This window comes from Haemaphysalis longicornis, unplaced genomic scaffold (assembly GCF_048455015.1).
Source record: "Haemaphysalis longicornis isolate Haplotype H1 unplaced genomic scaffold, Haemaphysalis longicornis Haplotype H1 scaffold_3, whole genome shotgun sequence".
Lineage (NCBI taxonomy): Eukaryota > Metazoa > Arthropoda > Arachnida > Ixodida > Ixodidae > Haemaphysalis > Haemaphysalis longicornis.
The window spans coordinates 152,116,292-152,132,544 of NW_027526335.1; the positions used below are offsets into that span (position 1 = coordinate 152,116,292).

At 49.3% G+C, this 16,253-nt stretch overlaps 1 protein-coding gene across 1 annotated transcript; it reads left to right on the top strand.

Moving 5' to 3' along the window:
- Positions 1-2,881: 2,881 nt before the first annotated feature.
- On the top strand, positions 2,882-4,483 carry LOC144175128 (uncharacterized). Its single transcript, XM_077704208.1, has 2 exons — positions 2,882-3,229; positions 3,356-4,483. The coding sequence occupies exons 1-2, from the start codon at positions 2,882-2,884 to the stop codon at positions 4,112-4,114; spliced, it is 1,107 nt and encodes a 368-aa protein (XP_077560334.1). The 3' UTR covers positions 4,115-4,483.
- Positions 4,484-16,253: the final 11,770 nt, after the last annotated feature.

Below are 16,253 nucleotides of genomic sequence, written 5' to 3' on the forward strand. Positions count from 1 at the left end.
ACGCCTCTGGGTAGTACAAAAGCAGACGACCCTCGCCGCCCCCCATGTGTTTTTAATTACAAGCCAGAGTGAAAGTTGGTTGTGGCGCTTTGTGGCGTGTTTAATTGACTGCATACTGTATGAAATAGCCCTTAAAGTAGTTGCAGAGGTTAAACAAACTAATATCCGCTAAGCCGATTTATCGGCTTTCTTTCGAGCGAGCTGTCGCGGTGGTCGCGGCGTGGGACAGTATCGCCAGGTCGGGTGGTTTAACTGTTTGACGATAGTTACAGTTCTTTCTTCTTGCGTGCGGTCGACAAAGGAGAGTTCACGAGTAGCATAAACACGGAACGCTGCTCATCCTATATCCTGAGGTAACTGCAAAAGGTTGCTTCAGCGCGAACATGCAAGCGAACGCAAGAATTTCGCAGCCGGCTCAGCTGACACTGCTGGCCTGGCATCGCCTTTGAAACGAATGGAAATTTTGTTTCGTGTTTTAGCAAACTAAATGATTCTTGCGTAACGGTTTACGCCGCACTATTTACGAACGGCAGGGTACATGCATACTAGCGAGTAGGTGGGGCAATAGCGCCAAATAAACAAATTAAGCGCTGTTAAAGGGCGCAAAACATGCACCAAATCGCACGCCCGCTGCCTGCAGAGATGTCTGTAACATCACATAACACAGCATAACATAACACAGCCGCATACACGGCGCGGGGCACCGAATATTTACATACGATCATCACTGACCGTTGGTTTTCTAGTGCAGGGGTCGTCGAATCTGAACGCCGACACACCAGTTTTGACTTCAAATGGAGTTAGACAGTGAGACAAGAACAGATATTCATATTCAAAATTTAACTGCGCGAAAGACGGATACAAGGAAAGGCACGGACGAGCGCAGTTAAATTTTGAATATGAACCCCTTCCAACTCGCCCAGCTGTCTCTCATTCTAATGCACAAGAACAGAGAATTGGCGTCCTCCAGTTGAATTGCCCCCCCCCCCCCTCCCCATATTCACACTTCACCAGATTATTGTCAAATATTATTAGAAATTCGCTGATCTTTTTCTCTTTGCATTCAAAGCCCCCCTCCTCCTCCCACCCGATTTGCCGTCCAGCCCTCCGCCGTGTCGGCTGCATGGAACTCGGCCGTTGCTGGCCCTCATTCTAGGCTATTAAGTGCGAACTGGGAATGTATGCTGCAAGAGCGTAATTAAGTAAAGTGAGAGCAAACAAGGAAAGCGAGCGGCCTCTTAGTTCGCCGACCACTTTGTTTTACGGGCTCTAATTTCGGAATCGCAAAACAGATTTCACGGTTCTGGCGGTCGCGGCATTTTGTCACTGAGACACGCAACAAAACGGCAAGCTAACGTTGCACCATGTATTCGTAACGGCGACGCAAACCAGCACTGTTTAATGAAAGTGCACGCATAGTGTGCAGGTACGCAAAAGAGCGGCGCACCGCAGCAGGCGAGCCTGCGGTCCGCCGGACTCGCTGGCTTTTTAAAGCGCGATCATCGCCGATTGCGTCACTCTTCTTTTTTGATCGGTTGTTTTTGAGAAGTCTTTATCGCCTAGAGTATTATTTTGAACTAGAAATTTCACGACCATCGATCGGTGAACCTGCGAGTAGCAGACGCCGTCACGGTCCCGGCACTTTCGCCGGCGCTGTAAACTTGTTCAGCGCTGCAAAGCTTTTTCCCCTAATGCCAAGTAGATCGCTGAAATAGACCGGACGTGTGGGGGATGAGCTGGCGACCACGTCGTAAAATATTCGGGAGCGTCGAGCTCATTTTGCTTCTGTCAACACAGGATCTTATGGGACTCGCGCAGCTTTGTACTACCCGGAAGTATTGCCCTGAACCCGCTTGCGCAGCGCCCCCTGGGCAGCGCAGGAGGCCTATTGCCACTTTATCAAAATTTCCTGAGATTTCTTTGGGGTGAAGATGTGCGCTATAGATATTGCTTCAAAAAATAGACCGCGACTAGGACAACGACAGTAAAGAAGGACGACGGGACGTCGTCCTTCTTTAGTGTTGTTGTCCTAGTCGCGCTATATTTTTTTTTAATCGTAACGCACCAACTTTCCCAACAGATTTGCTGTACATATTGGTTGAGCGAAACTTGTTTCAAGCATGCTATGTTTAGGTGAATTTGATTTGGGAGTAAGTGGTTTCTTTTGATTTCAATTTTTGTCCCCTTAATTGATCCCCGAAGTTTTAGTTAGCTGGGTATTTCATGCTAGGGGAGATTAAAACTACCCTCCGATTTTTTATGTATGAAAAGCGCCGTTGTAAACCTCTACGTGATCATGCAACACTTTAAAGCAGCTAGTTCAGTCTTTACTCTTCTTGTTCGCGGCAAGATTGAGACACTCCCGGTAGTGCTATCACTTTGCGTAGCACTTTTTCCATTTACCAAAAAGAGGAACGACCGCATTGCTGCATTCATTTCTCTCCGCACCTCCAGGCAATGGCCGTTCGACTACTTGTGCTCCTGCTGGGATGCTGCACCTCATTGTGGCTTCAGCCAGCAGAAAGCATGGCTCTGCACAAGACCAAGCGGCCGCCCCTACCCACGGGGGCGCTGGCCGGCTCGGTCTCTGTCACCACTACAGCACCTCTGAACGAGCGAGGTCGCGGCACCTTGAGAGACGGCATCTTGTCTACCGTGGCACCGAGGGCTGCGTGGTCTGGAAGCGCCCAAAAGGCATCTGCAGGAAATGGCGGGCACGCAGATAAGAGCCCTGGAGGCGGCGGGAGTTCGTGGCAAACGTCAGGATCTGGCCAGAGTGGGTCTGGCTGGTCCAGCTTTTCCAACGGCACGTCGGGAGGCGGTTCCGGCTGGGGTTGGGGCTCCAGTGGCAGCAGTAATCAGAATTCGTCAAGTGGCGGTCATGGATCTGGTTCCGGAAAAGCTGGCGGATGGGGCAGTGGAAGTGGGCAGGGATCTGGCTGGGGCAGCGGCGGTGGACAAGGCAGTGGTCAAGGCTCTGGCTGGGGTGGAGGAGGTGGACAAGGAAGCGGTCAAGGCTCTGGCTTGGGCGGCGGAGGTGGACAAGGAACCGGTCAAGGTACTGGCTGGGGTGGCGGCAAAGGTCAAGGAAGCGGCCAAGGCTCTGGCTGGGGAGGTGGAGGTGGACAAGGAAGCGGTCAAGGTTCTGGCTGGGGAGGTGACCCCAAAGGTCAAGGAAGCGGTCAAGGTTCTGGCTGGGGTGGCGGCAAAGGTCAAGGAAGCGGTCAAGGTTCTGGTTGGGGTGGTGGTGGTGGACAAGGAAGCGGCCAAGGTTCCGGTTGGGGTGGTGGTGGTGGACAAGGAAGCGGCCAAGGTTCCGGTTGGGGCAGCGGAGGTGGACAAGGAAGTGGCCAAGGTTCTGGCTGGGGTGGAGGCCAAGGTCAAGGAAGTGGACAAGGTTCTGGCTGGGGTGGCGGCCAAGGTCAAGGAAGTGGACAAGGTTCTGGCTGGGGTGGCGGCCAAGGTCAAGGAAGTGGACAAGGTTCTGGCTGGGGTGGCGGCCAAGGTCAAGGAAGTGGACAAGGTTCTGGCTGGGGTGGCGGCCAAGGTCAAGGAAGTGGACAAGGTTCTGGCTGGGGTGGCGGCCAAGGTCAAGGAAGTGGACAAGGTTCTGGCTGTTGCGGTGGTGGCAGCGGAGGCGGACAAGGAAGCGGCCAAGGTTCCGGTTGGGGCAGCGGAGGCGGACAAGGAAGCGGCCAAGGTTCCGGGTGGGGAGGTGGTGGTGGACAAGGAAGCGGTCAAGGTTCTGGTTGGGGTGGTGGTGGTGGACAAGGAAGCGGCCAAGGTTCCGGTTGGGGTGGAGGTGGTGGACAAGGAAGCGGCCAAGGTTCCGGTTGGGGCAGCGGAGGTGGGCAAGGAAGTGGCCAAGGTTCTGGCTGGGGTGGCGGCAAAGGTCAAGGAAGCGGTCAAGGTTCGGGGTATGGTGGCGGAGGTGATCCACAAAGTGGCCAAGGTACCGGATGGGGAGGTGGAAGTGGCCAAGGATCTGGCTCTGGACAAGGTGGGGGTTGGGGATATTAAATACCGAAAACAGCTCCGCCACACATCTGGTGGTGACTTGGGATGCACGTGTTGCTTTGAAAGACATGGAAACAGTGTCTTCTGTGAAGACTGAAGTCTACGATTCATTCATGTTGAACCCCATTCATGTTGAGCCCCAATTGCTGCTATGTTTCCCGTCCTGCGGACGCCCATAAACTACAATTTGTCTACCGGACGGTCGGAACGCTTGGTAGTTTGGTGTGCCCTGCTAGCTTGGTGCACCGGTTAATTTTATAACAATAAAAACAAAGCATAACTTGCGGCTGCAAAAATGTTTCTCTCGGGTCCATTATTTCGCGTGGAAGCTGAATCTGTGGAAGTTGGGTTGTTATTTAAGAACACGTCATTGATCTCCTCAAATACGGCCCGGCATCTATTACTTCCCGTGATGAGAGGGCTTGTGTTTGGCCGAGCATACCGTTTTCACTATTCTCTCGGTTATCCTTTTTCGTCATGACATATATCTTCCTCTTATTATCTGATAAAGCAAAAACGCCCGTGTGTACGAGATTTCGGCGCACGATAAAGATCCCCAGGTGGTCAAAATTAATCCGGAGCCCTCCACTACGGCGCGCCTCATCGCCTGCGTTGCGTCGGCGCGTTAAACCCTACAATCAATCAAAAATCAATCTTATTATCTGATATCATGCTCAGAAAATATTGAATCCTGTTTTTACCGTACACGTAGCATTGAGGCAGATCTGCTGTTCTAGTAACAGGTGCTCAGCGGTTTTTATAAACCACTGATCGATTTAGTAGCGATTGTAGTGCAAGATGGCAATACAGTATCTGAGGACTGGGTCTCAGGTTGGGTACGCAAGCCTCACTGGTTTGCGCAGTCTTGCCTTTTTCTGTCTTGCACGCCTGTCTCCAAGTAAAAGTATTAAAACCATTATTAAAATGGAACTGCGTTGAAACGATCCTACGCCTGACAGGATAGCCGGCCTACCGCAGCGAAGGAAGCGAAAATGACGCGTTCCGCACTATTGCTACCAATTATCGCGTGACCAACTGGAGAAATACAGGGTGTCCCAGCTATCATGCACAAGATTAAAAAAAAGAGCAATGGCGTTAATCGAAGAAAACCTAGTGCGTAATGTTTGCAGTACTGTGGAGAAGCGGGCAGTAATTTTTTCGTTAATGATACTTGACTAATTATTTTCCTAATCCCTGAAGTGTCAATGAGGCACGTGTAGGTACCCACGAGGGGCATCTAACTGCGGTATTTTCAGCGACGAAGTAATTGCGTATTTATTTATTCTGACTAATAAAGAAAACCCGCGAAATATGAAAAATACCACGTGACGGTGCATCCGCGCGCCTTGTAAAGCAGCGTCCCCAAATAAGTTGATTGAAAGTAACTGCTTCGCGTGTCACCCGCCTGAAGAGACAGCGCATCACCTTGATAATGACATGCATGGAAGGAGCAGCAACAGGAAGATTCGCGGGGCGCGTGTGCAGATAAGGCACAAACTCGATCGCGATTTATTCTTTCTTTCTTTTGCTTACTTCATTCTGGTTAACTCAGAGGCAGCCTGTTTGAGGGCATTGCTTTACGATGCGTGCTAATGCGCGCGGAGGCGCCGTCACGTGGTATTTTTCATATTTCGCGGGTTTTCTTTATCAGTCAGAATAAATGCGTACGCAATTAGTTCGTCGCTGAAAATACCGCAGTTAGATGCCCTTCATGGATACCTACAAGTACCTCATTGACACTTCAGTGATTAGGGCAATACTTCTCGAGTTAGATAATTAATTACAATTAATTAGTTAAGTCTCATTAAAGAAAAAATTACTGTCCGCTTCTCCACAGTACTGCAAACGTTGTGCACTAGGTTTTCTTCGAGTTACGCCATTACTCTTTTTTTAAATCTTGGTGCATGATAGTTGGGACACCCTGTATAGACATAAATTGGGCTGAAAGAATACAGTCACGATTGCTATTCGCGTCACGCTTTCAAACACAACAGAAACGCCGAATTAGCCCGCAAAGGGAACGTTTTTACGCTACCACTCATGTCTGCGTGCGTAAGACGGGTATGAAATCCCGTCTTCTATTTAGCGCTAAAAGAATTTAATGACAGACGTCTTGGCGGTCAACAAACCGATCTGCCGCGCGCTTTAGTGCGCGGCGCGCTGAGAGACGCGCGACTCCGATTTTCGGCGTAGCTAAGATGCATCACTCGTGCATGTACGCTTACATCCCCACTTACGAGGTTACCTTTCAGCAATGGACAAGCGTAGCGGTGTCACTCAAGCTTGAGTAACTATGCATTTCCCGGGGCACTTAAGTCAGCTTACGGGCTTTGGGAGCAAGAGTCTCATGGACATTTCACGCTACAACTTCTCAAGAATCAGAGTTCTCTGTGGCTGGGGTGCACCTGTTCCACTTACTAGCCGTCACGTTCAGCTCGCGCGCAACCGGGCGTCAGGATCCGCGCGCGCTGGGGTGATCCGCCTTTTTCATTGCGCTGTGGCGGCCTCTGGTGGCACCGCCAAGAAGCGATATGGCAGGGGGGCAAGTGGGCTGCCACTGCAGCGAAAGCACTGTAGGGGCTGCGTTGCTGGTGTTTATTTGCTCTACGTGAATTGTAAAGATGCAAAAGGAATAACTTTGCTGGAATATGTATGTTTTCAATGTGGGAAACATCTGAACCAGCGTGCGACGCACGTTTCATTTTGCAGCGGTTCCGCAAGTGTTACTACTGGAGGGTGGCTACCTGAGGCTGTGGAAGCGGTGTTCTCACTCCCTTTTTGTTTTTTTCTTTCCCTCTTAAAAGGGAGGGGAGGGAAACATGGGCATCTGTCAGACAGTAGCATAAACGCAGGCACTTATTGTGGCCTTCATAAAAAGCATTGCTTGAGGCTGGTAGGCTATGTGGATTTCAGCGATGCAAAAAATCATACGTGCCTGCAGATTTGTTTTAAATACCGCCGTTCTTTTTTTTTCTCTGTTTCTCATCATAACGAGCATAAATGCATGTGCATATTACTTCTGTGACCGTTTTTACCGAAGCAAACGAAGTTCCAAGCAATCGAAGTCACAACGTATCTCAGAAAATTGCTTTTTGTGGTGTATTTTTATTCGTAACTGCACTTGTTCATCCCATTCCCACGATTACACTTTCTTCTTTAAAACTGTCAGTTTGAAAAGTTGGTATTGGTTCATTCTTTTTAAACAGCGGCAATATCACGGGCGAAAAGAAGGTGGTGCACAGGAAGTGCATTTCTACTAGAAATCGCAAGCTCCTCGTCATTTGGATCAATACATTTCCCAGGAGTGGAGGTCTGTATGCAGATTACAACGAGTTGTTGTTGTTGCAGTCCTTCATTATTCGAGGGGAGGCCATGCGGCCAAAATAGGAGTAGGGAAAGAAGGTGAAGGGAGGCGTAGGCCAGTGAAATAGAGTATGCGTCCATGAAGATTCCACAGAAGTTCCCTTCAGACCGCGGATGCCAGGCTAAGGTTAAGATCTACCATTAGGGGATTTTAACGACCGGAGTAGGCCCCAGTCTACACTAATCTTGACAGACCACTCTCTACGCCGAACAGCCCAAGGGCTCTGATAAAATTTGGATCTTCAAATGGAGGATCATCTTCTCAGGCATCGGGAGGCATGGCATTGGTGAGGATAGGCGGGTACAACGCGGAGCAGAGCCAGATTAGGTGGGCAAGGGTGGCGAATACGGTCATCCGGCAGGGGGGACAGTAAGGAGGTGGAGACCCCGTTGGGTGAATTCATTTTCTAGTGATGTGGGGTGTGCGATCTGCGTTGGCCCTAGCTTTGCTGACGAATACTTCCGCAGAGCGAGGTACCGGTGGAGCCAGAGCCAGGTAGCCAGGATGGGTAACGGAAGAAAGACGGCACTTCCGTGCCTGGCGTGCGTGATCAAGTTGAAGGCGAGGGCATGGGGAGGGGGGCTCCCGGGGGGCTCAAGACGCTCCCGTGCTGCATCATGTGCAGCCTGGTTGCCCCCATCCGGATCCGTGTGACCCGACACCCATGCCAAACGGGTAGTAATGCTATTACGGGCCAGAATGGTAATCATATGTTGGATTCTGTGCACTGATAGATGATCGGTGAAGGGCTTGCGCAGCTCTTGGGGGGCTTGGTGAGAGTGTGAGAATGTGGATGCGTGGAGGTGGCGGGTTTGCCATGGCGAAGGCCAAATGATCTAGTGCACTAAGGATGCTCTGGAGTTCCGCTTCCAGGAGGGACGAGTTAGAAGCGGACGTGTGAGGGAGCCGTCCAGGTCCGGTCGAGCTGGGAAGCGCCAGGCCAGGCCCATATGGGAAGGGGAGAGGCTCGCATCCGTAAACATATCGACCTCGTCCGGCACTTTCGCAGCAAGGACGCGCTGAAGGACCTTTTCACGAGCAATACGACGGGAACGCGGAATTCCGGTTCGTTGGTGGGCAACTGTAACAGTCGGGCTTAACTACGGGGGACGGGGTGATGAGGCCGGCGGAAGTAATGGAAGTACACGTTCGTCCCACGCAAAGAGTGAAGTCACCTGTTGTGTTAGTGTCCGCCGAAGCCGATGTTGTTTTGCGGCTTCCGCCAGGAGCTCTTCCATCAGAGGGACCGGGGCAGCCCGTTCAAGAGCATCAATGCAAGTATGCCTCGGAAGTACAGTGATTGTACGAAGAATGGCCCGGTAAAGCACCGCTAAGAACTTCTTGTGAGACGAAGAGAGGTCATAAGCCGGGGCTCCATAAGTCAGACGACTGACGGCTACTGCCCCTGAGAGCGTGAGACACGCCGATTGGGTAGCGCCACCGAATTTGTTGGAAAGGCAAGAGATTAGGCGCAGCATCGGTTTCCAGTTTTCGCGCAGCTGCATTATCCATTGCCGAGCACTGTTGTGGCTGGCGAGGGGAACACCTAGTAGACAAATATGGCCACAGTGTGAGGCAATGGGTGTGTCGCCGATGTAGATAGTATGATGCATGTTGGTAACAGGTTGTAGCTAACCGTGGACCAGAAGAAATTCTTCCTTCTTGTGTGCCAGCTCAAGGCCGATGGTTGGGAGAGTGGTTGAGAGGCTGTTAGCCACCGTTTGCAATTCTGTAGCCATGTCTTCAGTGCATTCTGATGACTTCGTTTTCCGAGCCCGTCGTTCTGCTCTACGACGTAAGGCGCGGAGTTTTTCGTACTCAGCGTCAGCCACAGAGTGCGGTTTCGGCAGCTGTAGAACTTTGGTAGATGAACTCCGAACACGTTTCATCTCGCATAGGAGATTTTCGTACGACGTGAGATATGGTTCCGATTCATCAATAGCAGCAGCATACATCCCCCAATTAATGCAGCTGACTTCGCGCCTTCGATGGCAACCAGAGGCACCATCGAGACAAATGTACGTAGGTACATAATCACTCCTATGTGCCTCCACATATACGTGCCAATGCGCCGCGGGCAGCAACTAGAGCGAAACAAAGGTAAGATCGAGAGCACTTGACGAGGCGTGTGCAGAAGCAAATTCAAGGAAACCTACAAAAATTGGCCAAACGAGAATGCAGAAATTCTGCTCCAAACTGGACCCTCGAAAGCCTCTTTCTCGAATATGGAGCCTGATCCGAACCCTTCACATACAGCCGACACAGCGGCGTCCCTTTGAGTCTATAGACCTCAAGCGGTGTGTTAATGTTGTGAATGTAGCGGAAGAATTTTGCGTCAAAATCACTTCGGCACCACACACCCCTTCAGCACTTCGTCCACGCTGCATCGACACCTCACAATGTACTGCTGCTAGCACAGACGTTCCCTTCACAATGGTCGAACTTTTAGCTGCGCTTCGGTCGGTTAACCGAGATTCGGTTCCTGGCCCTGACGGCATTACATACGCAGCATTGTGTCATCTGGGCAACAAGGCCAAAACATTCCTACTTGCCATTTTCAATCGTTCCTGGGAGTCAGATTGTTTAGAGGCTAGCTGGAAGTTGCGTCTTGTTGTACCTGCTCTGAAACCCGGAAAGGTACACACGGACATCAACTCTTTCAGACCAATTACTCTAGTGAGATGTGTCGGTAAGCTCATGGAGAAAACGGTGCACCTACGCCTTGGTTTGGTTACCTCGGAAGGCGCCCATGGGTCTTCCGAGGTAACCAAATGTCACGTGACGCGATTCCACCAATGGACGCTGTCGGCGGCATACAACAATGACTGAAAAGAGCGCCGGTACTCTGAAACCTGATCCAGTGGTTCTAAAATCAACGCTACCGCAGCGCCATCGCCTGGTCGGCGGTATCACCGGCCCGCGCCGCGGTACTGGAAGGCCGCGCTCTTTGCCAACTGACCTAATCTAAAAACATTGGCCCCACCTATCCGGGAAGGGCAGTTGCTTTCTCGCGCCGATAATAGATGGCGCGAAACTCGCCCAAATACAGCTTCTGCAGGGAATTTACAATGAGAGCGAGGTGCAAATTAACTGGGAGGACCTAAAGTGCACGGAACCGGTAGGCACAAATAGAGGTTTAAAGCAGGGTTGTCCTCTGTCGCCATTGCTGTTCATGCTGCACATGGCATGACTAGAAAGAAATCTTGAATGCAGTAAAACAGGTTTCAATCTGTGTCATAGCCACAAAAGACAGGAAGTGGAACAACATTGATTGATTGATTGGGAGGTTTAACGCGCCTCAACGCGCCTCAACGGAGCCCTCCACTACGGCGCGCCTCAACGCAGGCGATGAGGCGCGCCGTAGTGGAGGGCTCCGGATTAATTTTGACCACCTGGGGGTCTTTATCGTGCGCCGAAAGTGGAACAACACATCCCGAGACTGATATATGCAGATGACATAGTATTACTAGCAGATAGCAAACAGTGTCTGCAACAGCTCACAGTAATATGCGAGTAAGAAGCCACTAAACTGGGATTAGAGTTTAGCACAGCAAATTCGGGAGTTCTGGTTTTTAATGACGACGCCCGTAACGAATCGGTATTCGTTCAACAAGCAGCAATACCGTGGGTAACGGAATACAAATATCTGGGCATATGGATGAATGAAGGTCAGGCGTATCTAACAATTAGTGAGGAGCATTTAAGAATGAAAGGCAAAAGAAACGCGTCTATCATGAAGCACAGAGCACTGTGGGGATGTAACAGATATGAAGTAGTGAGATGAATCTGGAAGGGAGTAATGGTACCAGCCCTCACCTTTTCAAACGCAGAAGTGTGTGTCAAATCAGAGATTCAATCAGGGCTAGAATAAATCAGAGGGCGGTAGGTCGATTGGCATTAGGAGCGCACAGTAAAACAACAAATGAGGCAGTGCAGGGAGGCATGGGATGGGCCTCCTTCGAAATGAGAGAAGCACAGAGCAAAATATGTTTTCAAGAACGACTTAGATATATTGATGACCAGAGATGGGCGGCCAAAGTGTTAGGTATCTTTACATGAAAAGCGTGGACACACAGTAGAGGAAAAGAACCAGAAGGCTCAGGAATAAGTACATGAAACCTGGAAGTGCAGGGGAAACTACCAAGGCAATAAAAAATGAAGTGAAAGAATCAGAGACAACGACCTGGGAAAAGAGGATGGACGCGAATAAGTCCTTAGATATCCACAGGATCGGGAAGCAGGAGATCACAAGGGAAAAATTCTTAGATAATACCAAAGGGATTGCATTGCTTTTTGAAGTCCGGGCGGGTTGCTTGCGGACAAAAACGCTTATCCGCGAGCCGTACAGGAAGAACTGTGCGCAGGATGCGGCAGGGAGCCAGAAACCGTAACGGATCCAGTGCAAAGGTATCCGTCCAGTCCTCAGTGAGGGAGCCATCCAGCTTCCGGAAGCACTTAGCTTTAATGTTAACGGAAAAGTGAATTGGACAGCAGTAGAGGTCAGTAAAAGAAGGTTAGAATGTTGGTGGGAATAGAGAAGGGAACCATCTGGGAATACATGCGAACAAAGATGTTAGACTAGCACACAAATTACATAGTTTTTTTTGGCGAGGTGATTCTACAGTGGCGTAAAGACTAAGGTCGCTGTGCAAGGCCCCCCGTTACAAAGGGGAAGCCGCTAATATTAATAATCATCATCATCAGAGCCGGCTCATTTGACCCGGCTCTTCGGCTCAGTTGGCTCTGCTTCCTCCATGATTGGCTCTGCTTTGGCTCGCTCCGCTCGACACGGATCACTGAGCTGGCGAGAAGGGGCTCCCTCTCTCCAAAAGAACCGCCGCTCACTTTTAATGAGCCACGGCTCACCCGCTCTTCAAAAAGAGCGGCTCAAAACATCCGGCTCGCTCCTGAGCGACGCATCTCTACGGCATACACAGCAGCAGCTAAAACTTGTCACCGCCCACCCGAGCGTGACTATTGCTTATATCAGTTAATAAATGCGTGAAAGAGGGGGGATAGTGCAGTGAAAGATTGCGCTGGTAATCTTCGTCAGCGCAGCCTCCTAATGCTGTGTCTGAATAACTGCGGCGATGCTAAGCCTTTTCTCCGACCTCGGGGGGACCAGTTCGCCGTGACAGCGCCGCATGCAGAAACGCTATCGGGCCGCTAGTCGTCGGTGGCAATCTTTAATTACTGTCGCGAGCGAGAATGTTGTGTTTGGAACACCCCCCCTGTCTGGTTTTCACGCTCGTTTCCCCCGTTTTAAAAATTGGCCGCGTATCTTCTCCTTTCGTTGCAAATGACGACAGAAGACAATAGTCTTTGTCGACATTTGCCAAGTAAATGCCTCCCTTCGGTTTCCCGCTCTCCTCTCATGTTGTTCCTCTTGCGTCGCGCTCCTCCCAAGGTAAACACGCTAAAGGTTTGCTCAAGTCAATTTAAATTTACCGCGTTCCACTGCTCCAGGCCGGGTTCCACGGGTGTTTCGATGCCAGTGATGCCGTACGGCGGAGACGCGCGTGAATCGAGGCGCCCTACTTTCATGTTTATAGTACCGCGTTGGCCTAGTCCACGTGTGTTCCAAGCAGAACGTGAAACCTATCAAGTGGAACCTTTCGTAACTGTAGCCGCTTGATTTCTTAAAATGCCGCCAGAAGCTATAGTGGCGCGGCCGACAGCAGGCGACAGTGTGAATTTTTTTCTGCAGGGGATATAGTATTTCATTTCTCAAAAATCACGCATCTATGATTTTTTTTATAAAAGAACACTGTAATATCCCCTGTGTATTAATTTTCTGTCTTAAATTTGCGTAATGTCTTGTTCTTTCAAACGATCTTGACAAGTATGAAAATATAAACCGGACTTAGACGTTTAGATTCGGCTGTGAGTATATAAGGTTATTCGTTTCACTTGGGCCGGGTGGCTGAATCAAGTTACAGACAGACAGACAGACAGATAGACAGACCAAAATTTCTGGGTTTAAGTAGCCCAAGTAAGACCATCGTCTTTAAAACTGACGTGCCGACGCGGACACGGCCGACGCGAGGAGCCCTGCCGCCGGGCAGTTCGCGCAAGGGTTCGAGCGGGCCGACCAGCCCCACTCGACAGTCGTAGGAGGAGCCTGCACGTCGGCTGCTAAAAAAATGGCTGCCTGTCTGCTCCTTTCGTTGCAAATGTTTTTTTTTTTTAATTTATTTAAAAATTCCTTGTAATTGCCCTACTATATTTGCTTTCACTAGCTTTAATATGAGCTAGACAACATGGACTCCACAAAAAGCGGTTGGCTTTCCCTTTAACTACTCACCAACTGCACTGCCCACAGTGCGTCAGTTCTCCATGTCCAAAATGTACAAAACGTTAATTCATATTCCCAGTCTGTTTTTCCTTCATCCGCAACGATATTAAACTTCTCATGGAAAGTTAAAACTAGTATTCGAATAGCGCCTTTGAATATTGTTCTAGGGCCAGGCGGACATAATTTTTGACAGAAAGCGCAACTAAGTTTAACAACAAAGTTTAAATTACGGTTTTAAATACAGGTTTGAGTTCCATGCTTCTACCTGTAAAACAAAGTCAATGAAAGCAAAACTACCCACCCAACCTTCCAAAAAATATAAAAGTTATGACACAGATTTCTGATCAGATATATTCATTCGAAAAGTTGACAATGAAATATGTCATCAAACACGCAATATTGGAACAGCTGATGGCAGGAACGCAGTACGTTGCGAAGCGATAATATATATTATAATTGGAATGCTAATGTCGTGGAAAACAAATTTATAATTATTTATTATTGCTTTAATTATTTACATGTTCGTATTCCTCCTTCGAGCATATTTTATCACCATCTGTGAACTACGCCTGGCTTTAAATCCTCCCTCTACACCTTCCTTGTGTGACTAGGTCCACCGCTAGTGAACAAAATTATCGTTGATTTTCGACTGCGGATTTCCGGTACATATCTGATATGTGGCAGCTGGAGGCTGTGAAAAAATCTTCTGAGCAATGCCATTCAGGGTTAAAGAAATTTCTACCTTTGTATCTTTTATACGTAGTTTTACTAATATGTGTGCGCTTTCAGCGAAGAATTCGCTGCTTACTGTTGAAGACGGAGAGGAGGTCCAGCAGAGCGAAGTGAGCAGATACGGGGCCATTTTTGTTTTCTGTAAGTCTTTTTTAAGGAGTCGTTCTACGCGCCTGCATAGATACCACCTTAACGGTACCATGCAGACAAAATACAAGTTTGTTTTATTCGAAAGATTTTGTGATTTACAGTGCCCCTAGCACTTTTCCGACAGCAAACGATGCCGTATTCACGAAGCAATTAATTCATTTATGTGAAAATTTTGATTCTCCCGCCAAATCGTGCGTTTTCGCGACGTCTGCCATGTAGCACAAGGGCGGGTGTTCAAACCAACTTCCAGTGCGCCATTATATAGCTATGCAGCCTTGCTTACCGTCACTCCTCTCAAATGGCTCTACCAAACTGAGCCGCGGACCGTTGTGCGCCCTGGCTTTGTCTTTGACTGTATTTGCACCTGGCTTGTTTTTGTTGCGGTAGAAAGTAATACGGAAGTAATCGTTCCGTGAGAAAATGGGGTATGCCAACCGGCCACTGTCGTGTAAGACAAATCCAAAGCGGCGGACTGCTGTGCAGCTAAAACAAGCACAGTATGCCCAGTACAAAGTGGAGTTCGCATCAGTACTTCTCTGTTTAAGTGTATTATCCTAACTTTCTCTGTTTACCCTACCATTCTTACTGCTGTAAATTGAACATGCATTACATTTGAGCGAAAATGCTTGTTCTGCAAGCTTATAAGCCCTGCCTAACTTGCGTTTCCTTTTGCCGCCCTCAGCCAATCGTACAGCCGTGCATATTAAGTCATAAGCTCTAGTGCGGGAAATGAGCTAATGAGTTGCATGGCCATTCCCTTTTGTCCTTATTATACAGCTTATTTGAGTGAAGCTTACGTTAGATGTTTTGTCAGTATGATTCTAACAGGGCAATTTTTCGAATGACCCAGGCTTGTCGGCGTGGCCCCTTGAAAGGTACCACAAAGAGAAAATAGATGTTCGGTTAAGTAAAAAGACTGCTTTGTCCCGGAACAACCACGCCAATTTTATCCCAAACGTCAAGCAAATAATCGAAATATTGTCACGAAGCCACAGACGACGCAGTTGTCTTCGAGGAAAACACGGTTATTGGAGCGAACTTGTGCTCCTCTAACAACTAAAAAAATACAGAGGCGGCGAAGCAGCAGTCAACAAAGTGACGAACGCATGCGAGCTACGGCGAGTCGAGTACCCCAGCGTCTGCTCTGCAGGCTTTTTATCTTTCGGCGCGCGTGGTTCTCGAACCGTCGATTCACATCTAGAACATTGTAAATTCAAGAAGATTATTCTGGGCTGTTCACGTTAGATGGGAATGCTCTCCCTATCAGAACAGATAACACATGCGGCACAGAAAGAAAGAATGGAACACGCGCTTCGCTTGGCCCAGAGATAACACAGACCGGCGCAGCCGGGCGGTAAAAGCAAAACACAAATAAACACAATGCATGGTTCGCCGCAATATTAAGGAATAAACATGAAGCAGCGCCCCAGCCACTGCCTGGTGAGGTCATTATGACGTCACAGAATCTTGTGCGGTTGGCGGCCGCCGATTAAAGGCATCGCCAAGAAACACGACTGTGCGACTGTAGTCGGCCCTCTAGTTCCGTTTTCGTCGAACCACTTGAATACTAACGTGTAGTTAGCCAACTGGTGGCTATTTGCTTACTGCTCCCTCTGTCGCATCACTGAAGACTGTTGGGGCTGGGCATCCCACCGCAGTCACCAATGTTGTGACTCGCATCCAGCCTGTCACCAA

Coding starts and splice junctions, on each gene's coding strand:
- LOC144175128 (XM_077704208.1), top strand. CDS start 2,882: ATGGATCTGGTTCCGGAAAAGCTGGCGGATGGGGCAGTGGAAGTGGGC. Junction 3,230..3,355: donor AGGTCAAGGAAGCGGTCAAG/GTTCTGGTTGGG, acceptor GAAGTGGCCAAG/GTTCTGGCTGGGGTGGAGGC.